Source organism: Uloborus diversus, chromosome 1 (genome assembly GCF_026930045.1).
Source record: "Uloborus diversus isolate 005 chromosome 1, Udiv.v.3.1, whole genome shotgun sequence".
Lineage (NCBI taxonomy): Eukaryota > Metazoa > Arthropoda > Arachnida > Araneae > Uloboridae > Uloborus > Uloborus diversus.
This window is the reverse complement of record NC_072731.1, coordinates 175,979,439-176,006,677: the sequence shown is the minus strand read 5'-3', so window position 1 is coordinate 176,006,677 and position 27,239 is coordinate 175,979,439. Positions and strand designations below refer to the sequence as shown.

The following is a 27,239-nucleotide window of genomic DNA, read 5'->3' as shown; positions in this document are numbered from 1 at the left end:
ACGTTAATGAATAAGTTACTAAAAATGTCAAATTTTAATAAATCCTGCTAAATTATGGGGGAAATATCTGACCTTCCTCCCCCCCACTGCCCCTTGCAATTTTGCATGTGGGTGCCCCCGTTGAGAGACTGGAGGTGCGTTTCAACAACCTACCTATTTGAATGAAACTTTTCATTGCAGTTTTTTCAAAAAATAATGTAGAAATTCATAGAATGTTGCGAGTTATTTGAGACTATCCAGTTTCAATCTAGGTATCAACTCTTTCGTAACAGCGTCAAAAATCTCATGGAGCTTTAACTTTGATGACTTGTTTTTGAGTTTCCTTAGAGCTGTGCCAGCTAAGTGAATGCAATAAAGTTATTTTCCTCCTTAAAAATTATTTTAAAAAAATTTCTTGTGTAGAAGTTATTTATATCAGTGGTGCAGCATAAGGGGAGGAGGAAAATGACATCCAGAACTCGTTTTTAACGCTTTCAGTTCAAATACGGTATATCATTTACACGTAAGGACAGTTATAAGCAGAAGCAGATGCTCCCCCCCCCCCCCCGAGAAAGTAAATTTAGGCTGTGCAAGTAATATATAGTAGTTAGTGGGCCTCAACACTGTTTTCTCTCAAACTTGGTGGGCCGTAAAACTAAAAAGGTTGGGAACCGCTGGGTCTAAGTATTTAAATATTTTTCTGAAATTTTGAACAAAATTCATAAACACATATGAATTCATCTAACTAATGATCATCATTCTAATGGCCATGCCAACATGGAAATATCATGCTTGATACTGGTTAATACATATAAAAATGTCTGAAGTTTTAGGACTGAAGTTGAGGATTAAAAAATCCAAATATGTCTAAAATCAATCTATGAGTCAAAAAGCTGCTGTTTCCCTACACATTGACGGGAAATTGTACTCTTTTTTTTTTGCCTGATTGCTGAACATGATGCGTCACTTGACATAACTCTTATTTTTGAGGTAGGACTGTACAACAACGGGCAACCCAGCTAGTTTTAAATAAAAGAAAATAAGACTTGAAAAAATGATGAAAGATCTTAATTTCCAAAGATTTTTTTTTTAAATATTTCCAACAAAAAAAAAGGTTCATCAAAGTTCATTAACCATGTACAGCTTAACTAAATGATTTGAAATAAACTATAAATCTTTCAGCCTTACTTAAAGGCAGTACATAAATAATCGCAGCCTTTACTGGTCAAAAGTAATGCTAGAAAAACATGTAAAATTTTGGAAACAATACTTAAAATCACAATGGAAAATGACAAAATTGTTTTTTAAAATTTAGAACTTAAAGCTTTAACTACATTTAACACTGCAATAGCCTTTGTATAATACAACACAAAAATAAAAAAATTAAAAAAAACATTACTTTCCCACATATAGTTTAAATTGGATTTACAAAATGAATGTTTAATAAGAATAGAAAGTAAAAACATAGGAGAAAAGATAAAGCATTTTTACCAAGTGATTTACTTTTTAATTTTCCTTCAAAACTTTCTTCAAATATGGTAGAAAGTTGAAATTAAATAAAAACTAAAAATATATTAATATATTACTATTAATATTTTAATTTGTTCTCCGGAAACGAATTTTGAAAGTATTTTCCAATTAAAAAAATTGCATTTTATGTTATTCCATAACATTGCAAGTCAAAAATATAAGTACTGACCTGCAGCAATATTTTGACCATCAAGCTCATTATCAACAAAGAACTTCTTTATGCAATCAGCAAAAGTTTTATAAATCTAAAACACAGAAGCAATGAAGGATTAATTTACAAAAGCAATGATATTAATAAAATTTACAAAAGTTTAGGAACAAATCGTGAAATTGCTCAATGTTAATGAATTTTGGAAAAAAAAAATGAATTATTTAAAGCAAAATACGGAATAAAAATAACATTAAACATTTAAATTGTCATTTGAGGCAGTGAGAAGAAAAATGGTGTAAGTGGACATTTTCAAGTTTTGAGTAAAAGTTCTAGTCCTAGGTAGGTTTTCATTGAATAGATTTTTTAATTCATGCTGTACAGCAGCACTGACTAGGGCTACTAGTGCTATCTCTTGCACCAAACAGAGAAGTTCACCTATGCCTCATTTATAAAGAAATTAGAAACTAAAAAGCAAAGTACCTTAATTGCTGTAATTAATATATCTGTTAAACTTAATTCAAAAATATCAAAATGAAGTAATTTTTGAAAAATGATATGGAACAATTAAAGTTTACAATCTCAAATATAATGTGATAGTTAGGGACTTTTATAACTTGAAACACAAATTTTTAAGTTGCAGTAAATACATTCTTATCCTGCATTTTTTACCACAATGATTTTTACACTAATTCTCACTACACTTTACAAGGATTGAATTTTAAACAGTATTCAATGCATTGCTATGACTCCAACTCAACGATAATATTGTTTTGGGTCTATTCGTTAAAACTTACAGGAAAACTCGGATGTTTCTTGTTTGGCTTTCATTTGGAGAAATTCCCTGATAAAAACCAAACACATCCTAATATTACAACATGTATCAAAGTTAAAAGTTACCAATTTTAGCAAGTGGTCAGTACCTTGCATTAAAAAGAAAAAAAAACTTAATGACAGAATAGCTATGCTTGTAGTTAAAGTAATTACAGTTAACTAGAAGTAATTTAAGCGTGTAATTTAAATAATCACAGTTAATAATAGTTGCATGAGGCCACTTAATCATTCTGGTTGTTTTAAACTCTGTTTGTTGACCAACCTAATTGGGTGCAAAGCCAGCACCTAGTTAGTTCTGTTTTCATATGACTCATCTTCAAATGACACTAAATCTTGTTCTTTAGACCATCAATTGCAAATTATAAGAAATTTGCTATTTCCAGTTTTCTTAAAAAATTTTAGCTTGTGAGAAACCTTTGCTTTGCTATTCAAAAATAACCAACATTGTATTGTAATCAATCATGCAAATGTAGTGATTATCACAATACTTACAGGAACAAAACTTAAGGTTTTCACATTCTCAGTAATTTTAAATATGAAATTTAAATTGATTCTCTTTTTTTTTTATTTGAAAAATCATTGATTTAAATCTTTTTTAAACTTAAACCTCAAAAAAAATTTTAAAATTTTGAATTTCACCAGTTTTGCCCCCCCCCCCTTTTTTTGAGTGAGTGTTACTGGACGTAAGGTCCTCCTGTAAAAGTCATCCCAATGACTTTACATCTAAAAGCTCACTTTTCTGCATTGAAAAAGTGGTTCCTTGAAATTCTAAAATATGTATATGCAGTTACCTGCAAATTTGTGTGATTAACATTGTTGTATTTTCTTTTGCAACACTATTTGGTTCTTTTCCCTTATTTTTCTGCATGCATACTCTATACTACTAGATGCTACCTGCATTAAGTTTGATTTAAATCATATGTATTTGAATTTAAATTGGTTTTATAACACATTACGTAAGATTTTGGTGAAATAATACTTGACATATGAGGCAGTAAGAAGCAAAGGAATGTAAGTGGACATTTTCAAGTTTTGAGTAACGCATTTAAAGTTGCAGGGCTAGGTACACTTTCATTGAAAAAAAATTCTAAGTTATACTGTATAGCAGCACCCACCAGGGCTATTAGTACTACCTCTTGCTCCAAGACAGAGGAGAGGTTCACCTACTAAATGTACTGGTTATGTACAAATTTTTAATTATAGCACATACATCCTTTTGTTCCTCACTGCCTCAGATAATGATTTTTTAATTTATTAAAATATCAATTTTAAGGTTAATATTCATAAATGTTAATTATCTGATAACTGAAGTTTCTAAAGTAACTTTAAAGAAATTTAAAAAATTTGATTTAAATCAAAATATTTTTTTCCTCAAAAAAAATCATTTTTTTTTTTTCTTTTTTTACATTTTGTCAATAAACTATAACATATAAAAATATCAAATATCTTTTACTCATGTATGAACAGGTAAGCTTTGTCAAAGGAACTACAGTAAAAATACCTTTTTAAAAGAATGTTTAAATGTGCTTGCATCTACTTCATAATAAGCTTTTGTTATTTGAGGAGGTGAGTTTTGTTTCAATTTCACAAGTGTCAAAATGAGAAGGTTATCATGAACACATATACCAACATAATCTCCTTCTTCTAAAATTAAAATGCCAAAATTAGAAAACATGATTTGGATCAATTATACATAATTCAAGTAAATTCAAAAATTAAAAAATAGTGTTGTTACTAAAGGTAAAGTAGTAAAGAAAATCAAAATGCAGTTAAAGACTGAGAAAATATTATTTCGTGATTTGTTTTTTCTTTCTTCTTTGGAAGAGAGGTACAATGAAATATATTAATAAAATCTCAAATACAAAAATATATATTTTTCAAGGATGAAATTAACTGCGGTTAAAATGATACAATATGAAGCATTAGACACCTTCAACGATTATTTCTATGCATAACAATACTAACACTGGCAGTGATTAATGAAATCACAATGAGATTCAAGCCTATTAATGACATTAACTGATAGATAAAGTATTTCTTCAAAAATACAAGCAATGGGTTACATCTGATAAATAAATATGCAGTCGAGTTTCTAATTAAAATCCATAACTCTTCTTAATAGTTCCATTTAGGCAAGAGTTATGATATTATAAACATTTTTTGTAAAAAAGCTCAATGTACAACAACCAAAGCTTTGGTATTTGGGGTGTCGGCCAAACTACTTTGTGCAATCACTATCTAAAATGATTATATTTTTATTATTATTAGTCCTTACAGAAAATTATACAGTTAGAAAAAATAATTACAGTCAAACTCACTCACTTAAAATGAGAGTGAACGGGATTTGCTCGTTAAAGCAGAGAGCTCATTAACAAGTTTATAAAAAAATTATACAAACTCATACTTGTTTACTTCATTTTTTTTTTTTTTTATACAGCATGAAAGATGTTTATTGTCACAGTGTTTTATTGTCTCTTTTTTATGTCATTGTTCTTTAGAGAAAACTTATGTCCTGAAAAATCGACATTTGTACCCATAAGTATTGCTTGCTATATCCAGGGTTTGCTCATTCAAAACGAGCTATGCTCTCATAGACTTAACATTGTACCAACCAAATGTTTCTTATTTCTTTGTTAAACATAGGTTCTCATTAAATCAGAGCTTGTTATAAACAAGTTTGACTGTACTCAATTAATGCCATTTTCTTTATATATTACATTTAATTAAAATGTAATCTAAGTCCACTATGTGCTATCTGGTGTTTAATTTTTAACAAATACTTAATGAAAGAAAAAAGCAGGATTATCAGAATAATCAAACAAGTCTAAAGCATAAGTAACTTTTTTTTTTTAAACCTCAAAGCTTAGATTGATTTCTTGTAGTTAGTACAGTCGACTAGACTCGCATTTTACGCAAGTTTATTTTATGCAGATTTGATAATACAGGGTTAATGATTTACGTTCCTTATTTTAAGCAGATGAGTATGGGTAGTGTTGGAATTTTGTGACCAGGTTAGGTGACTAGGAGGGTAACAACTCCAAAATTTAAAGATCAAAAGGATAGTAATGCATTAAGTCAGAGGAGGGATGATTTGGATGGTATCTAATGCAGAATTCTTCTTACATTGAAGCCTTAAAAACAGTTTTAATCAATATCTAATGGCATTAAAAGAAAAAAAATCATAAAAGGGGATATTCAGGGCCCTTCTCCCCCTGAGAAATATTTTAAATTGACGTCAGAAATTACAATTTTAGACAATTTGCGGTAATGTTAGAGGAAAAAAAGTTGGGAACTATCCCACTTTTTTCTTAAGTTAATTTATTAAGTAATCTTTGATGAAATAAGGAGGTCATGGGCTCCTTGGGGAAACTTTGATATACTCTGAAAAACACAAGTAGGCCATCTTTGTTGACGCTGAGGGAAGAGGTGGAAATCCTTCAGAAAGTGCAATGTCGCATTTAAAAAAAAAAAGATTGTTATGAGTAATTAATTTTGGAAAAACGAAAATAACTATTTTAGAGATGTAGAAAGTACGCTTTAAATCTCACATGCATTTTTTTTTTCCTTTGAGAGGGATAATAACCACTCAAAGGGCTTGCCCCTTCAATTCTGCCCATGCAGATGAGTTTTGATTTTATGCAAATTTGCAACATTGCAAGCATAAATTTTTCCCCTCCTTCAAAGTGTAAACTTTCTAGATTGCAGATAGCGTACAATAAACTGCATTTTGGTGTGCTAATAAGTGAGCTTGGGAAACTGGAGACATAATTTACGATTGATTCTAGAACTCTTTCCAGAAGTATAGTCATTAAACTCACACAATTCAGAGCTCACTGGAAGGAGAGCTTTTAGAAGCGACAGGGTTATAGTTTTGGCCACACAAAACTGATTCTGGCCATGCCTCTAGTAAAAACCGGTTAAAACCGGTCAAAACTGGATTTAACTGTCATAAAGCTAGTCGAAACTGTATTGTATTAATGCACATTAATATGTATAGCCATACGGTATGTATGCATAATGTTGCACATTTTAATGCATAATAAAAATCATGCCTATCATTATTAAAAAACATATATTAGTTGCTATTCTTCACAAAACTTGCAATATGTATTCAATGTGTTAAAAAATAAGTAATCAACTTTGATCAAATTTGAAATTCATTTTATACACATGAAACTGTGAAACAAGAATTATTGTGTAATTAATACTGTTCGGAACATATTTTTAAAAAATTATCACATATTTCCCTTATGATGTAATCATGCAGAACATGCCATTATTATTACTTGCATAAGGTGTAAAATTAACAGTTTACTTAAAAAACGAATAGTGACTGATTATGGGATTGATGTTTCATGTTTATTTTAAATATGCACTCATTTATTTTGAAAGTTTATTATTTCCTACATCCACGTCCAATGCCAAAACTGAACAAAACTTATTTTATCCAAGCCGGTTTTTATCCATGATTAAAACTACTAGTTACTGGCCGAAACTCTTACAACCGATGATAGTGACAGAGAAGGATGATAACAAGGAGGATAGCAACATTGATAACACACAATCAAAACTTCCACACTGAAAATTTTGAGCCATTCCTTGACAATGACTAATAATCTTACTGATTTGTTATTTTCTGAAGGAAGTTCCTGTCATGGAAGTAACACAAGTGATCATAGATGTTTTAATGCCCTACAAAGAACCATGGGCGGATTTATGGGGGGGGGGGCAGAGGGGGGCAATGCCACCCCAGTTTTGGGAGGACTTTATGTAGTAACAACACATCTTCCAAATTTTTTTTAAAAAATCATTTTTTTTTTTTTTTTTTGAATAGTGCAGAAAAAATCTTAAAACAAAAAAAAATCTTTTTTTTAATAGATTAATGAAAATGAAGAGATTAGCGAATGTCCTTTTCTGATGGGAAAAAAGAAAAAAAAGAAGAACATTAAATACAAATAGTACAGCTGTCACTAGGGTGCTGAAAATATGTCTAAATTCACTATTTGACTGAAAACCATTTGTACAAGTATATAAATGGAAATATAAGCTAAATGAGCTATGTATTCATCTGCAACACTTATAATAATTGACGATTATTTTTACAAATTAGAACCTAAAACAAAGAGAACCTCCCCTCCCCCATTTGCACTAACAGAACGATCTACTCGTTATAATTTGTTTTCTTTCTTTTCAGAATGTTTATTTTCAATTTGTGTGATTTCAGAACCTAGATATTTTGTGTTGTTACAGACGAAAGATTTTGAAGAACCTTATGGATTCACACTTTCAGATTGGTAAAATTGTAAAAATCCTTTAACCGTAAAAACTGACGAATTTTTGTAAAAATTACAAAAATCTGCAGGTAAGAGTGAATTACATACAGGGACGGATTTGCCTATAAGATAAACAAGCTATAGCTTAGGGCCACTACTTTGAAATGGGCCCGTAACTCGCAAAAAATTGCATGATTTGCTTCTTAAAAAATGGAAAGTGCTTGAAAAAACTAATTTCATTTTCAAGAGTTTGAAAGCCTCGAATATTTGAAAACATGTGGCTACAAACCTTAAATTTTGAAATTTCTAACAAATGGTAGGGGGAGGAATGCCAAAATATATCAAATTCAGCTCCTTGCTACATCCTGCATCAAAAAAGTAAAAATCATGCTTCTTACGTTTGTAACTTATTACTTGAAATAAATTTTTCTGATTCACATGCTTCATATCTTGCTATTTATTTAATCCTGAATGCAGTATTTTGGAAATTCTTTTGTATTGATTGCTTTTATCTAGCTTGTACTGCATATTGTTAATCTGTTTAGCCCAGAAAAAAAAAGGATACACTACCTCCATTCCTTTTCGTTTTTCTGCACTGCTTATAATTTAAAAAAAGGTTATTGTAATGAGAATTCTCTAGTTTCTTTTTTCTTTTAAACTTAAAATAGCTGTTTTTTTACAAAGTTTGAACAATACTGTATAACTGTATAATCTAGTACTCAATTTCAGAGACTGGAAAATGCAAATGAGGTGCCTTAAATTATTAAATGTTCTAAAATCCTTGAAAAGAATTGGCGCAGTATAACCTACTAGGGCTCTTGTGCCAAAACACCCAATCTAACCAACCAAACCTTAAAAATAATTAGACAAGTCTTTGAAACTCCTAAGCAAAGTGTGTTTCAATTTTATTTCTTATCAAGTGTATAAATTATGAATTGTTCAAATAAGTAGTATGTTACTCTCATGTTACTTATTTTCTAAATCCGTACACATTTCTTTCAAAAGTATGAAATTACATCACAAAGCCCATTTAAATCATAAAACTTTTTTAAAAAAATTATTTGTCTATTTTTTCCCGAGATTTTTGTCTATCAATTAACCCTTATAAGGCTTCAAAATGCAGAATTTTATAGCCATTTTACAAAATTTCCTCCGGGGAGAAACCCCCGAACACCCTAAAATTTGAGATATTCTATATTCCACTCAAAAGGGAGCCCTGCTTTACTCTCTTGATACCAACTCCCTCTATGAAAACAACACACAAAAAAAGTAAAGCATGGCCTTATGCATCACAGGAAAACAAACCAAAACATGGGGGGGGGGGATTAAAAATGTTGCTCAAAAAAGATCCTGCCCCCCAGGAACTCGGTCCTAAATCCGCCTATGCAAAGAACTACCTATAGAGAAAAATAATGGCTGCTAAAAGGTGATCATAACCAGTTCTTTTTTACAAACACCAGCTTAATTCATGTTTTCTTTAGGCATGTTATGCAGATCTATCAAAATAAATAGTACATACTACTTATATCTATACTTTTAGAGTGAAACATTTTCTTAATCTATGGAATTTAACCCATATATCAACACTACTATTGTATTTAGTCTTAATTTCTGCAGTTTTTTCATTTAGGTGGAATTTTCTTAGAAAGTAATCCTCACATAAAACAAGGGACTACTGAGTTACAAATCAAGGGAGCCCATATGCAAAATTTTAAGGCACGGCTCAGATATTTTCCCCATGGTTTAGCAAGATATTTTCCCCATAGAAACCGATTTCACTACAAATTAGAGTTATTAAAATTTGATGTTTTTAGTAACTTATTCATTAATTGCTGGAGAAGAAATGCTTTTACATTTTTGCAAAGAAAAAAGTACTAAAAGCAAGAAAGTTCTAATTTCAGGGGGCTTGAGCCCCCACTTGCCCCCCCTCCATATGGGCGTCCGTGTTACAAATATTTAAATAGTGTTCATAGTTTATTTACAATCAAAAGTTCAATATGCCCCCCCCCCCCCCCAAACAGAACTAAATAATATACCTGAACCATGAAAACGCTCCGTCTGAAATGTGACAGTCATTGGCAAAGCATCATTTTTTTCACAGTTCGACAAACCTAATTTCATTCTCCGACATAGAGCTTCTTTAATACTTTGAATGATGTTATCATTAAGAAAAAAAGGTTGCATGACTGATTCAATCTGAAAAATCAAAGACATTTTTTAATCTGAACCATTAATTTTGAAAGAGCATTATTTATTAATGTGAAATATTTAAGGGTTTGTACTTCAAAACATTTTAAAACATTGGTAAGTATTAATCAACATATGTTTTGTTTACAATTACTTGTCTCACTTTTACAAATAATGAATTATTGTAATTGTTAATTTAAATGGACACCATTTCAGTTGTACTAATATTTTTAAGAATAAACTATTCAAATATAAATATTTATTCATTTGATTAGAAAACCAAAAAAAAATCAGTTTTTGGACATTTTAGTTTTTTTTTTAAAGTTATCTTCAGTGCTGTAGAAGGGAAAAAAAATTATTTGGAGGAATGACATAACACGGTTGATGCATTTTTTTTAAGGAAATTGGGTAAGTTTTGTGTTTCTGACCAGTTTCAATTCAAAGAGCTTTATTTTTTAACAACAAAAAGGTGTTTTCAAATCAATTTACTTTAAATTTCCATTATTTTTAGATTAATGAAACCTAATAGCTTGGGGTTCAGGTTTCAGTAACTGTTACAATACTTGACTATCCTTGTATTGATATAAATTCTACATAATTATGATTGAGTTGTCTCCTTTAATAAAAAAAAAACAGCATATAGCTGTAAGTTCTTCAGAGTAAACGTGTACCAATTGAAAGCATTCTCAGCTTTCCTCCAAATCCTGCTTTGTGATTAAAAATTGAAAGGCTGTATTGTGACTTGTCTTTCAATTCATCTGTAGATCAATAGTGGTAATCTACACAATTGTCGAAGAAACCTTCAAAAAAATGCCTTAATTTTATGCTCAAATTCCAAATTATGAAGTATTTGTTCACTATGTAAACATACTTAATAATCTCTTAACATAAGATGACCAGAAAAGTTTTTCCTCAAAACAGGACACAATAGAATTTCAGGCAATAGAATGCTTATATTAAAATAAATAAATAAATAAATAAATAAACAGTTTGTGCTTTTTACAAAGAACAGAAATGAACAGATTAAAATAGACCCACATACACTTAGTCACTATCGATAATTAAACATAATCTGAGAACTTTAACACTTATTGTTTTCTATTTCCCTGGAACTGTCATAGTAAGCGTCATTTTGGCAACTTTTTCTAGTTGGCACCAAAAAAGCATCCCCAAGAGTTCAATGTACAAGGATACATATTGTATATCATTTTTAGCGATGCTCTTTTGGCGTCTTCAGGAAAAATTCAGATAAAAATACATGATCAATAAATATTTAAACACACAATACTGGTTGAAAATAAATTTCAGTTCACTTACCTACCGCTTTTTTGTTCTCAATTTTCACGTTTCACATGAGGCAGTGCATATACATCCCACTCTTAGAAAATATTATCACCTTATATATATATATATATATATATATATATATATATATATATATATATTTGCAATTGTCAATAGCAAACAATAAAAAATTATCCTATCCTTGTTCAAAAAACCCACTAACCTTCAACAGTGTGCTCCTACTATACTAACGTTTTCGAAATTAAGACTTATTTACTTCAACAACTTGATCCCGCCCCCCTACCTTTTTTTTAAAGAATTTAAAATTTCTTCATTTATGTAATTTGTCCAATCTGCTAGGGTATGCGACCCCCAAAAAACTGTTTTTCGAAATCTGATGCTTTAGTTAGTATTTCATAAGGCAAAAATAAATAAACAAATAAATAAATTTAATTTCAGTTAACTTGAAGTGAACCAGAACCCCCACTAAATATGTTTCTTTCTCGCTAACTGTTATCTCAATTATCTTCCTGCTAAGAAAAACATAGCCATCTGAACAATTCTTTGTTTTCAATTCATCATTGCTGAATTACATCCGTTACAAAACATCTCATTTTTTGATATAATTCTATTCTCATAAAAATTCAAAACATCTTTATTTTCTATTAGTTTGAAAACAAAAAATCAAGTAGCTATTCTAGATCGCCCAAAAGTTGTTCGACCGCCAACGTGACATTTCTGCGTCCCGATACAATGTGCAGTGGAACAACAGGACGTATGGTCGTGGAAACCCTGACATAACAACCCCTTTAAAAAGCTGGTTACTTCCCACATCGCGTTCAGTATGGCAAACGAATTCACAGAAAAATATACTCCAACTATATTCTTTAAGAACTTCTAAAAAACTGATATTCTATTATTATTTTCCCTCAAATTGATGTTTACTACAATGGCATTGTAATTCTCTTTAATAAGTTTGAAAGCCGCGCTGTGTTTACATTGATTTTCAGGCACAATTACAGTTTACAATTCGGATCGAAGAATTTTTGGGAATCTGAGGCCTGGCTTAAAAAGAAATCACATGCAAGTAGGAGTTGTTTGTAGGATTAATTGTAGGAGTTAATTGAATTGGGGACCTCCGTTGCTCTGTGGTAGAAGCTTCGTATTTTATACCGGAGTTTGTGGATTCGAATCCTGCCGGTGCCCTGATGCAATTTCCTTCTCTTGTGCTGTAAATCTTTCCTGTGTGTGTCCGGAGGCAAGTCGCAACTCCAATAAACTGTTGGGGGCGCTGCAGCCACTTTCTAATGGCGGATGGAAAAGGTAAAACAAACAAATGCCGTAACTTAGAACTGCTTTGACGCTTTGTGAATGACAGTAATTTTTCATCGTGTTTGTGGGAAGCTTTCGCTTCCATTCTTCTGAAATTACATTACATCACAAACTGTCTGAAGCCTGTAATTTACCACAAAGAAAACAAGTGGAATGGAATGTTTTACCTTTTTCGGAAGAATTATTAATACAAATACAAATACAAAAGTGACGACCAGCCACAGGCTTTGGGCCCAGCTAGACTGGTCCTAGTCAATTTACAATCCCCAGTGAAGATCAATGGCCCTCTTAAAACTATCTACTTCCTTGCTCATTACCACCTTTTCCGGTAAACTGTTCCAAGGTTCCACTACCCTGCTATAATAATAATTTTTCCTAATATCCATGTTAGCCTGAGATTTAAAGCTTAAAACAATGACCCCTTGTCCTGCTTTCAGTGCTAAACTTCAGCCCCGTAACATCTTTCATTTTAATAAATTTAAACAACTGAATCATGTCCCCTCGGTCTCTTCTTTGCTCAAGACTGTACATTTTTAACCTTCTAAGCCTGGAATCATAGTCTAAGTGAGAAAGTCCATTTATTAGCCTTGTAGCTCGCCTTTGAACCGTTACCAATACATTAATGTCTTTTTTAAGATAAGGAGACCAAAACTGAACAGTATACTCCAAATGAGGTCTTACCAAACTTCTATATAAGGGCAGAAGAACTTCTTTAGATTTGTTTGAAATAATCTATTGATAAACCCAAGCATCTTATTTGCCTTGTTAATAGCAATGCTGCACTGTTGGCTAAACTTTAAATCCTGACTTATTAAGACGCCCAGATCAGTAACTTTGTCTGCCTGACTAATGACTGAACCTTGCAAATAATAACTTGTACACTTATTTCCATGCCCTAAATGCAGCACTTGACATTTCCCAACATTAACAGCCATACCCCATTTATCAGCCCACTCCGTAATATGATCTAGATCCTCTTGCAGCTGTTTTGCTTGTTCTTCATTTTCTACAGTCCCCATAACTTTGACATCATCAGCAAAACAATTCATGTTCCCAGAAATATTTTTGTGAATATCGTTCATAAAAACAATGAACAAAACAGGCCCTAACACTGATCCTTGAGGAACTCCGCTTAAAACCTCACTCCAATTAGAATAATTTCCCCTTACAACTACCCTTTGTTTCCTTCCGGTCAGCCAGTTTTTTACCCAAATGAAAGTTTTCTCTCCTATTCCTATATCAGCTAATTTGCTAAGTAGAGCAACATGCGGTACCTTATCGAAAGCTTTTTGAAAATCAATGTAAACAACATCTACAGGCTTCTTATTGTCCAAAAGCCATGGTAACTTTGTCATAGAAATGTATTAAATTAGTTGCACAAGATTTATCTTTCCTGAAACCGTGCTGAAAACTAGTCAATAGATTATTAGTCTCTAGAAAATTTACTATCTTAATTTTCATCAATGTTTCAAAAGTTTTGCAAACCACCGAAGCTAGACTCACAGGTGTATAATTTCCCGCACTCCCTTTAGACCCTTTCTTGAAGAGCGGTGTAATGTTAGCCAGCTTCCATAGTCCTCTGGCACTGTCCCCGAGTTATAAGAAGCATTGAAAATATTTACGATTACATCTGCTAATTCCTCCGCACCTTCAACTAAAGTTTTTGGATAAATATTATCAGGCCCCGGAGCCTTAGTCTCTTTAATTTTTTTCAAATGAAGTAAAACGTCATCCCTGGAAAATACAAAGTCCCCAAGCTGTACTATAGCTTTTGTGTCATATTCGTGTCAACTGTTGAAGATACAGTTATCGTTAAAAACACTCGAAAAAAAATTATTAAGAACATTAGCAATATCACTATCGTCCTGAATTAAAATTCCGTGCTCATCAACCAGTGGCCCAATATGACTATTTCGAACTTTCCCCGAATTAGCGTATGCAAAAAACCTCTTGGGATTCCTGTTTATGTTATCTGCCAGTCTTTGCTCCAACTCTCTTTTCTGAATCCGTACCAAATACTTAAATTTACGCCTTGCCTTACAATATTGGAGCCTATCTGCACTGTGACCAGTTTCTCTAAACCTATGAAAAGCGGCTTGCTTGTAATTTAGAGCGTCTTTAGTTTCCCTAGAGAACCACATTGGCCAAATTTTAGTGTTGACACCCTTTCTCTTAAAAGAAACGTGATCACCAACCGTTTTCGCTAGCTTTTCCTTAACTCTGCCCACTGAAGATTCACATCGATATTGTCCAATCCAGAAGAAAAAACTGCTTTCAAACTCTGCCTAAGTACCACAAAATCAGTTAATCACCGCAAAGTAACGTATTCGATCTCTGGCGTTGCGAAGGCGCTTAGTATGCAGTGTTCTATGTGTGTGAAGCTGTGTAGTTTCTGAATGAATAAAATAAAGAATTAATTGAACTGATGTATTTTTTTAGTTTTTGGAAAATGGTAGTGCGGTAAGAAAATATGTCCTTGCTTTCAATTGCATGAATCTGGAGAAAATTTGACGCCAATTGAAAGGGATCGCCAGATTCCCAATCATCAAAATTTCTCTGAAAGTTATATTAATAAAATGAAAAAAGTTCCCTGAAATAATTAAATTGAGCCATTGAAGTACAAAATGCAGTAAACACCCAATTGGAGCGACTTCGTGGAAAATCCTCAGCTTTGGTAACAAAGATAATAGCATATGTTATCAGGGGCGGTCTGGTCCCCCAAGAGAGAGGGCGCTCACCTTGACTCCCTAAAGGGCGCAAAAAAAGGGAACCAAAAAAAAACCCAAAGGCACAAAAAAAAAAAAAAAGAGCCGCAAAGGGGGGAAAAAACCCGGAGGTGCAAAAAATAAATAAAAAATTAAAGAATGAATTTAAAAAAAAATTAATTTGAATTCTGAAATTTTGAATCCAAATTATGTTTTTCGCAATCACGAACTGAGACAGGACCCTACTCATTGGAGTTATTGTTTCTAGAAATGGCTCCTGCCCCCCCCCCCCAAGCCTGCCTCTCTTGGGCGGTTACGTGTGCATAGTTGTGTGTGTGCGTAGACCTGTGTGTATGCACGTAAGCGTGTGTGAGTGTATGTGTGTGAAGTCGTGTGTGTGTATGTGTGTGAAGGTGCGTGTGTGTAGGACATGGACGCCTCCGACCAGGAGATCGGATAGCTCAAAACCGGAGCAGCCGCGCCGCGCCACCAGCAGAGGACGGTGGGCGGTAGTGCTGCATAGGCTTCTGGTCCAAGTTGAAAAAGGCACGGATGCCAAAAACGGTCAAATGAGAACAATAAGCAATCGTGATTGCTCAGAAAACGGAAGCGGAAAAAAAACCGACGACGACACAAAGACACATAAGTTTAAAAACTCTAAGAAAAATGTAAAAAAACGCACAGATTTGAGAGCGCGTAAAGAAAAAAACACGAAGACACACAGGGCTCGAGGTCGCATAAAGTAAAAAACACGAAGGCACACAGTGTTTGAGGGTGCATAAGTAAAAAAACGGAGGCACACACGTTCGAGGACGCAAATGAAGCAAAATAAAATAGAATTTAAAAGAGCTGATGTGTGCATCACATGACTTCCTTTTGCTCCAATTTAATGATAATAGTCCCCCCCCCCTCACATTCGTTATCTCTCTCATCAATATCTCCCCTATTTTGATAAAATCGGAAGAGACCTGACGCATGCGCAAATTCGAGGAAGGTCGCGGTTTAAAATATCAAACAGTAGTGCCTTGGATTAAGCAAAGAAACACTTTAAATATTTTTGCTCCAAGTTTGTTGCGAACTGAAGCAAAAAAAACCTTTTATACAGATTAATTTTCCCAATATTAGATATGTTAATGTGATAATGGTTAACTCTCTAAATATCGCCAGTAGTGGCCAAAATGAAACCAAATTTAAAAAAAAAACGCCAAATTTTTTGCCGCCAATGTGGCGACCAAAAGCTTGGCGAAATGTCGCCAAGTGTTTGCCAAATTATAACACTGCTTGACTTTGCATTGATGTTAACAATGATTTCCCCCCCAAAAGGTGCAAAAGACCCCCTTAGGAACATCGGAATGCAACCAAAAGGGGAGGTGCAAAACTAAAACCCCACCAGGAGTCTACGTGCCAAATTTCAACTTTCTAGGACATACCTAGATTTTTGAGTTATACGAGATACATACACACATACGTACATACACACATGCGCACATACATACGTACATACAGACGTTACGAGTAAAACTCGTTGTAATTAATTCGGGGATCGTCAAAATGGATATTTTTTGTGTCTATGCGTTCTTAGACATATATCCACGTGTGGTCGGGTTGAAAAAAAAACTCAACATCATTCGGGGGTGAGCAAAATGGAAATTAAGACCTATTTTTGGGTCAAAACCTTTTCGTGAATACAATACTTCCTTAACTTAGTAAAAGGAAGTAAAAAAGAGGTTCAAGAGCGAGGGAGAAAAAGAAAGGTACACACGCTCAAGGGCGTAAAAGAAAATTCGAAGGAGCTCAGTTTAAAGGTGCTAAAGAAAAACAAATCGTAAAAGTGTGCAGGGTACAAAAAAAAAAAAGTTGTAGGGGGAAAAAAACGAAGTCCTACAAGTTTGAAAGAACAAAAGAAGAAAAAAAAATGAAAGGAAGAAACAAAGGCGATTAGTTTTGAGGGTGCAAGAAAAAAAAAAAACTAATAATTAAATTAGAAGGTGCACAGGTTCGAGGGGGAAAAAATGAAAAAATAAATAAATAAATAAATAAATCGGAGGAGCGCGAGAGGGTCTTCGAAGGTTTAGGCGGGAGAGCGCGTCGGCCCGCGAGCCAGTCCGCCACTGTATGCTATGACTTAAAAAAAATCAATGACACTGACATATTAGTCTAGTCAATGAACACATGGCAGCGTGCATGGAATATGTGATAATTTTTGACTTCAGAATTTCGTTAGGGGTAGTTAGTAAGTAAACATCCTAAAAGTCCTCACCCCTAGAGGATGAGCTAAAGGTGGGAAGAAGGGGGGGGGGAAGAAAATTTTGGGTTTTTCGAAAAAACGTCGGAAACGGTGGAAAAAATGCGTTTAAAATAAAAATTCAAGCTAAATAAACTTCCTACGAAACCGTTTTTACACATATTTGTCAGATTTCCAATAGTTTTCCGGGTATATGTTATGAAAAATCGAAGATTTTCGGAAAAATTCTCTGTTTTTGTCAAATATTTGCTCCTAGTGCCTCCCAGGATCAGTAATTATGAACATTGTCAATGACCATGTTGTGCAGCTTTAAATTTCCTTGAATTTGATATGCTATTTTGTTATATTTTATTCAACCAATCAAAAGTTACAGAATTTCAATCACGCACTTTCATGGCCAAAAGTGGACATTCCACTTGCCATTCACAAATTTCAAACTGACTCGAAATGATCGCGCACTTTCTCTTTCCTCAATGAATTCGACAATCCTGATGGACATTAAAAAAGTTTTTGTGAATTACTACAACACGAATAATGTTTAAAGTGGAAGGGGGGGGGGGGTCGTGAAATTGTGACTTTGTGACAAGGCGGAAGGAAAGAGTAAGAAGTGTGACATCAAGCATTTTTTAAATACGAATATGTTTATGAAAAGTAGCTTGTAAAACGAACTTTGTGACAAGGGGGACGGGGGGGGGGGGTTAAAATTGCTGGAAAAAGTGGGACATTATTTATGGACAAGCTCTTTACCAAGGAATCAGACGAAAATTTGCAAAATAACGTATATGCAGTATGAATTGGTGGACTGAGGACGTGAAGAAAGTCAGCACTTTGCATACTGTTTAAGGATTATGACATTGATTTAATTAAATTTGAATTTGCTGTTACTGACCAGGAAACATCACGAGTTCAGTAATCATGAAAAAAGTTAAAAATGGTCGCATTCGAAAGAGTATCTTTAGAAAAAAATTTGACCCAAATATTGTGTGCTCTCGTCCTTTTGTTTTTGAGATATGGGGGGCCAAAGTCTGTCGAAATCTTACGAAAATTCGCCAAATTTAAAGACTTGGCAAGAAATGGAAAATACCACGTGATTTCATCGCCAGCGTCTAGCGAGACTCATTTCCATTTCTGATCATCTGCAAAGCGCGTAAACGATGTTTCGAATTAATCCTTTACTTGTGTGGGTAAAATTAAAAAGTATCTATGAAGCCTGTGAAATGGAAACTAGAGAGCTTTATCCAAAGGAGCTACAACTTTATAACGAAATCGAACGTAGGATTTAACTTTGTAATCGTGATAATAATGCATTTCAGAATTTAAGTGCATTTTAAGTGTGTTTTACTTAACTAATTTAAGTTTGTACTCTTGTAATGAAATGTGTTGTAAGTAATTAATAATTATGTACGAGAATTAATATGAATAAGAAAAAAAAAAAAACATGCTTATTAAAGCTTATATATTGAAAATAAAATGGATAGTTTTTGATGTTGAAAGAACATGATCATTGATTGTAGTATCCCAGCTCTTATTTATTTTTTCAAAAGTTATTATCATTCATGAAGTTTTATTGTCTGACCACTGCTAGCGAAAATGTTTAATTTAAAATCGAAAAAAATAATAATTAAAAAAAAGAAAACAACGGATAGTAAATGTCAAAAATTTGCACAGCAAAACTAACGATGTCGGAAATTACTTCATAACAGATTCTTATCAAAAATTTTATAGTCGACGTTCATTACAACAACCCCTGTAGTTCGAAAAAGTCTGTCACTGCAACTGAAAGTCACTATAACGTAAATGCAAATCATATTGCATGTTATTTAGTCATTTTTAAAAATACTGAAGTCACTTTTAACAATTATGTTTCACGTTAAAAGGGAATTCAAATACGAGCAAAATAAAAATTAATACAGTTTTTTTTTTATTTGACTTGTTAGAGGGTTTACACATAACTTGAAAACGATACACATAACGAAAAACACACTGGAAATAACTGACAGAAATCGTTTTTTTTTAATTTGAGAACATGGTTTGAAATCTTTAAAAATGTCGTTTTCTTCGTATTTAGATACTGTTGAAGACTTCAGATTTACGACTTTTCAAAAAAAAAAAAAAAAAGAAAAAGAAAAAGAAAAAAAGACTTTAAAGTGTGTTTACCGTTTCTCTACGATTATCATATTTTTTTCAAAACAGTTTCATCATCGAAAAAACTCTTTCAGTGGAAATATTTCACCCGCAGAAGCATAAAAGTTTTAAACATCAGTTTTTTAACAGTCTTAAGAATAACAAAAAATTCCATTGTTTTTACAATAAAATAAAACAAATATTTCGGACTGTGGCGTTTTCCCCTATACAGTTGCACGCAGAGGCGTAGCTAGACCCGACTTTCGGGGAGGGGGGGGGTTACTTCTTTTATTTTATATATATATATATATATATATATATATATATATATATATGTGTGTGTGTGTGTGTGTGTGTGTGAACTTTTACATACTTTGGAATGGGGTGCCCCAAGTTCGATACTTGTGTCAAACAAAACAAAATCAAAGAATTTTTTTTTAATTTATTTTTTGTAATGTTTTGGAAAATTTAACTTTTTTTTTCCTTTTTCTCCATTTAATTTAAAGTGAAACTTTCTAGCAACAGGTCTAGTCAAAACCAGTCTATCCAAATCAGGGGGAAAATCAAATATCTGATGAGCGTGTTCCGTTCATTTCAGTGTGACTGCTTAATTTAGAGGCTAACACACATCTACAAAAGCTGGCATCCCTGAAAGCTAATAGATGGATCCATTTCCGCCTGTGAACTGGATGTTTGACTTTCAATCTCATCGGTGGTCAGACTATTTTTACTAACTTGGTTCGCACTAAAAGCATGAAATAAAATTAAAAAAGACTTCTTGATTATAACCTGCAAAAAATGAAATGACTTTTCATATCGTTATGTTTATATGTTGCTTTTTATATGTATTTACATTTATGCTAGTTCTAAAGCAGTTAATAAAATTTGAATTAAAAAAGAGGGAAGAAATATAGGCGGTAGAAAGTTATTTGCACAAAGCTGCATACCATCTGTTCTCCTTTCAAGTTTTTATTTTTAATTTTATTACCTCCTTTAGAATTTATATAAATATCTATTTGAGAGAGCAACAACAATTTTCGAGTGTTATAAACAGAAGTCTTGTTTATTTTCTACTTTTTAATGCGAACCAAGCTAACAGAAATAGTACAGAACAGTCTAGATTCATTTCGTTTTTAAACATTTTATTCCTGTAATGCTATGCAGTTTTTCTTTTAAATTAAAATAAAATTTCCTTCAGAAGGGTTCGATGGAATTAATGCTGCTTCAGCAGACTGTACTTCGTTTTCTTCAGAGGACGTTAACTTTCTCTTTTTAGAGCAACCATTTTCGTCATTTACATTTTTTTGGGGGGGGGGGGGGAAGGTTTGAAAAGCTTGTTATCGGTTTTGCTCTCTTCATTATACAACAACGTTCACTTAGAATATACTATTCTAAATAGTTCAGACTAAACGTTTTTAAAAGAATACGCAGTAAATACTGGCTGACATTTTCGACAAATCGATGTGATTGCGGTGGATTTTCTGGTTAGCAAAGGCCGTTTTGACTATCACAGCACAACGCCAACAAAAACCTTATGTCTCGAATTCCGGCTATGCTATCATTTTCGGATTCGAAGCCCAATGACGGGACCACCGTGACAAAAATGCGCGCTTTCTTCGGTCCTTCCGGGCCTGGAACAACTGAGAAAAAACCTAGGTGGCGCTACAGTCTAAGCGATTGAGATTCAAATCAACAATCCAATGTTTTGCTTTACGTTTTCCAACGACCGTTACTGAAAAGTGAAAATGTTTGACCTTTCACCTTTCTGTAAGCAATGGATTGATGATTAACTGAAATAAAGGTAAGTGATCTGAAATGTAACTTCAAATGATTTAGTAACCTTTATTAAGGTTATGTTTTAATGTTTGCGTAAGACAGTTGTTTCACACTTCTTACAGGTTGAATTTGTTGTTAGTCTCTCTATTGCTTTTTTTAAGGAATCCTTCCGATCTTTTAAATTCAGCTTTGCACTTGCATTAAAGATTAGTAAAAACGTTCAGATTATCATTGTTTTTATTAAGTTAAAAAATCTGTGCAACGATTTAAAAGGAAAGTTAAGAATTCGATTGCTGAATCTCAGACAGCATATTGCAAGTTATATAGTGTCTTCAATTTACAATCTAGTGCTATACCTACAACATCAAATATCTTTCAGTTTTACATGAATAACTTTAATGTTAATTACTTTCTAAAATGCCATCTTTCTAGAATGGATAAACAAGTGAATAAAAGTAATTTCATAAGTTTAAAATATGTAATACCAATCCAAATATCAACTGAATATTCGGTGCATCTGCAATTGATTATCAATGTTTAATGAATATTTAGAAAAAAATATTTTTTAAAACTTTAGCTGCACATTTGGTTTAAATTATAGGAGAATGAATTTAAAGTGCTAAATTTTTCTCTTATTTCCTTAGTAAAATATTCAAATATTTAATTTATTTATTTTGGTTATATGCATGAGTATATAACGTTTTCTATGTTTTTCTCTTTTTAACCTACTATTTTTACTTTTTGAACTAATGGTGGTTACTTTACAATAATAATTGTTCTGATAAGTATTGTGTTATAGAGAAAGAGATATGAGAACCTTTCATGTGTCTGTCAAAAGGAAGTCTTAACTCTAAATTTGACCTATCTATTGAATTTATAAATATGCTTTAGTATATATATTCTTGAAAAACCATTCAACTCAATCTTGCTTAGTTGGGATTTGTTTTCAGTGCAAAATAATTGTACACAGAAATATTTTTATCTTAAGACCTATCAAAAAATGACATCATTTTCAACCTTTCTTTGTTTCTGTTTTTTAATTTTATATTACATATTTTAATGAAATTAAGAGTTACCACTAAAAGGCTCGAAAACGTATCGATATTATCTTAAACGTTTGATGGAATGTATATTGATTTTTAAATTACAAGATAATAATGATAACAATAAAAAAAATACCTTGTCTATTTATTGGTAAACACATTTTCATAGTATTGTCATGTATAATATGCAATTAATAATTTGTTTCTGTTGAAAAATCTTTTTTTTTTTTTTTTTGGCTGATCAGGCTTTTAGCAACGTTTTCAAGAAAATTTATTTTGAAGATTTTCACCATTTTACTTTTTGTTGAGAAAATATTTTGCTTCAAAATTATTTGTTGTTATTTTTTTCTTTTTACTTTAATCTGTGGAAAACAATTCATGGATAAACACATTTTAAGAAAATGTAATTGCTCTTTCAATGAAAAAAAGCTTGCAATCAGTGGCGTAGCTAGACCCGACTTTCGGGGGGGGGGGGTTACTTCTTTTATATATATATATATATATATATATATATATATATATATATATATATATATATATATATATATATATATTATATATATTGTAACGGATTCGGTGCGACTTCCACTTTCTTGAAATGAAGACACAGTTCTTGATAAAAACACAGGAAATTTATTTACACTATGTACAGGAAAGATCTTCAACAACTGCTAAATTATTCATCAGCAATTAAGCAATTATCACACAACACCGTAAACTCAACGTTTACACACGTATTTACTTCCAAATACGAAAACAACACAGCGAAATGCCTCGCTATAAACAGAGCAAATACACACGCTCAGTTCGAAATCCTCAATCGAAACTCTCCGTTTATCCATCGCTAACGGCTTTTATAAACATCCAAGAATTTTCTACAACATTCTTTCTGCTTCGAGAAATGCGTAGACCGTTATCAAATTTTATCAATGAAAATAAAAAGAATAGGGGGTTGTATACTTTAGCCATATGTTAAGGGGTTGTATATTCATTACGGGAAACTATTTACAGGTTACGTTACTACAATAATTACTATTTACAGGATTTGTAACATTGCCCCCTTCCTAAGGACTGCACTTCCCGGGCAGTACAATCCCCAGAAAGGTGCCAAACTTCTATCACATGTTCACAAATACACACATTAAATAATAACCAATAATGCATAGGAAACACAATAATAACAAGAAATATTACTAAACATTAAAAGCAAAAAAATTATCTACAACTTTTATGTTATCAACCATGGTTGTTTACGTAATACTCATGAACTATGGCCATAGTATGGGGCTAACCGATCATAATGTACAACCCTAGGTTTTGCATTAGGTGATTTTTGGATCCTCACTACGACGTCATTTAGTCGGTTAAGGACTTTGTAGGGTCCATCCCAATGCGACTGCAATTTGGGTGACAGACCTTTCCGTCGGATGGGATTCCATAACCAAACCTTGTCGCCTTCGTTGAATTTATGTCCAGTAGACCTTGTGTCGTATCTGGTCTTCATCTTCTCCGCCGCGATGTTGATTCGCTCTCGTGCGAAGTTATGAACGTCTTCCAACCGGGCCTGGAGATCCTGGATGTATTCCTCAGGTGATGCAGGCGCATCCGGAGGACGACCGAAGACGAGATCACAAGGCAGCCGAAGCTCTCGTCCGAAGAGCATCTGAGATGGGGCATATCCGGTAGTCTCGTGGACAGCACTGCGGTAGGCCAGCAGGAACAAAGGTAGCTTCTTGTCCCAATCCTGTTGATTTCTGGATACCATAAGCGAGAGATTATTTAGGATTGTGCGGTTAAATCTCTCCACCATGCCATCCGATTGTGGGTGTAGTGGTGTTGTCCTAGTTTTCTCAATTCCGAAAATTTGACATAGGCCCTTAAACACAGCAGAGATGAAATTCCTCCCTTGATCGGAATGAATCTGCAAAGGTGTTTCATATCTCGAGATCCAATGTTGGACTAGAGTCTCTGCTACGGTGGTAGCTTCTTGATCTGGAATGGGATACGATTCGGGCCATTTGGTGAAATAGTCGATGGAAACAAGAATGTATTTGTTCCCATCAGCAGTTCTTGGTAGAGGACCCAGGATGTCGATCCCAATTCGTTCGAAAGGAGCTCCAACGTTGTACAGATGTAGCTTCCCTCTGCTTCTTTTCTTCGGTCCTTTACGAGCAGCACAGGCGTCACAAGAATGGCACCACTTCTCCACGTCATCCTTCGCCTTGCTCCAGAAGAAGCGCTCCCGAACTTTATTGAGGGTTTTCAAGACACCAAAATGTCCTCCAGTCGCACTACTATGTATTTCTTTCAGAACATCTGAAATCCTTGATCGGGGAAGTAGTAACTGCCACCTAGATGTTTTGCCGTCGTCAGATTCCCATTTCCGGTGTAGCACGCCGTTCCGTAAATGGAGTGAGTTCCATAAAGCCCAGTATCTTTTTGTTGCAGGACTGAAGATGGAAACGTCCTGCCAGCTAAGGCGTCGACTGTCACTTTCCATGAACTCTAAAATTGGTTTTATGTCGGGGTCTTCAAGTTGATTTTCGAACTTGGTCATCACTCCATGGATCAGGTTCTGATGATGTTGGAGTCACTGTCACCTGATAGGCGGTAGGGCTAGTCGTTCCATACTGTTTCTCGATTCGGGAACAATAGTGGCAGTTCTCAGGACAGGGTCTCCTTGATAAAGCGTCAGCATTACCGTGAGATAACCCTTTTCGATGCTTGATCTCCATGTCATATTCCTGGAGCCGCTGTATCCATCTGGCTATTTGGCCTTCCGGATTTTTGAAGTTCAAAAGCCAAGTTAATAAGGCATGATCTGTCCGAAGCAGAAATTTTCGGCCGTAGAGGTAATGATGGAAGTGTTCTACAGCTTTCACTATGGCCAGTAACTCCTTTCTGGTGACGCAGTAATTTCGCTCCGACTTTGATAAGCATTTGCTCCAGTAAGCGATGACATGTTCATTTCCGTCAATTTCTTGGGATAAAACAGCTCCGATGCCCTCGTTGCTCGCATCAGTGTCCAGGTTGAAGGATTTTTCAGGCTGAGGATAGGCGAGGATAGGCGTTGATGTTAAAGAATCCTTCAGTCGTAGAAATGCATCTTCGCATTCTTTGGACCATTCGAACTTTTGCTTGCTCTCCGTCAGCTTATGCAAAGGTCGTGCAATGTTGGAAAAACCCTTTACAAACTTCCTGTAGTAGGTGCAGAGCCCCAGGAAACTTCGCAGCTGATGGATGTTTTCGGGACGACTCCAACTCTTGACCGCAGATACCTTTTCTGGATCGGTTTGTACACCTTCAGAAGAGATGATGTGACCAAGGTAGTTCACTTCCCGGCGGAACAAATAACATTTGGACGGGCTTAACTTCAGATTGGCATCCTTAAGCTTTTGCAGCACTTTCCTAAGATTAGCCAGATGTTCATCGAAGCTGCGTCCCACGATGATGATATCGTCTAAGTAGACCAGACAGGATTCGTAGGAAAGTCCTCTTAACACTGTCTCCATAAGACGCTCGAACGTAGCTGGTGCATTGCAGAGGCCGAAGGGCATCACTTTAAACTGCCACAAGCCTTGTCCAGTTGTAAACGCTGTCTTCTCTCGGTCATCAGGGTGTATTTCAACCTGCCAGTAGCCGCTCTTCAAGTCCAGGGTCGAAAACCACTTGTGTCCGGAAAGATTGTCCAAGGTGTCGTCTATCCGTGGAAGAGGGTAGCTGTCTTTCTTGGTGATTTCATTTAGCCGTCGGTAATCGACACAAAATCTGGTGGAGCCATCTTTCTTTCGGACCAAGACGATGGGAGAGGCCCAAGGACTGGATGAGGGTTCGATTACATCATTCTCCTTCATCTCTTTCAGGAGGGTCTCAACCTCTTCCTTCTTGGCGAACGGTAGTCGTCTTGGATGCTGTTTAATAGGGGGGTGTTCTCCAGTGTAGATCCTATGCTGCGTTAAATTCGTACGGCCAACATCCTCCGATGTAGATGAAAACAGATGCTTGAAGTCATCCGCCAATTGTTCCGCAGCAGTTCTTTGATCTTTCGATAACGGCGCACTCCCAATTAACTTCGATGTCAAGGACTCGGAAGATACAGTCTCGGGGGAATTGATTCTTCTAATGATGCAGTTTACTGGAGTACAAGTTGCCAACACTTCACCTTTTCGGATATTCCTTGGCCTTTCACTCACGTTGGCGACTCTCACAGGAATTACATCCTTAGAAAGGTCTACAAGCGTAGATGCTACCAGCACTCCTTTTAGGCTATTGCGTAGGTTAGGGTATTCAATGAGTCCAAATCGAAAACTATTGGTTTCTTCAATGGAGCCAGGTATTAATGATTCTGACCTTGAGGGAATCGATAAATCTGTTTGGGCTATTATTTGATGAGCGGATTTTACATCACTTTCTGCAGGGAAGACGGCTATGTCTTCTCTCATCGAGTGCAGCTCATTAGCCTTGAAGTCGAGAGTGAAGTCATATTTCTTCAAAAAGTCCAATCCGAGAATGAAGGGGTCCGTGATATTAGCGACGAATGCCGTATGATGGTAGGTGGCATTCCCAAACACTATTTCCAAGTCCACTTTACCGTCAATCTCGATTTTGTCACCTGTCACAGTCTGGAGACTTACGCGTGGCGATGTCCACAGCAGTTTCAATCCAAATTCACGAGCCACATCTGTCCTAATGATTGTTACATTGGCTCCAGTGTCGACAATCAGTCTGCAGGGGTTTCCATTTACATGGGCGTAAATGAAAAGTCCATCACTGCCACTA

The 27,239-nt window shown here is 34.3% G+C and overlaps 1 protein-coding gene across 1 annotated transcript in view; it reads right to left on the bottom strand.

Annotated features, from left to right (window-relative positions):
• LOC129217279 (autism susceptibility gene 2 protein-like) overlaps positions 1–27,239 on the bottom strand; it is a 138,440-nt gene that overhangs the window by 69,794 nt on the left and 41,407 nt on the right. The window contains exon 3 of the mRNA XM_054851553.1: positions 1,679–1,754. Within this exon, the coding sequence (XP_054707528.1) occupies positions 1,679–1,754 (76 nt within the window). The remainder of the gene's footprint in view (positions 1–1,678; positions 1,755–27,239) is intronic.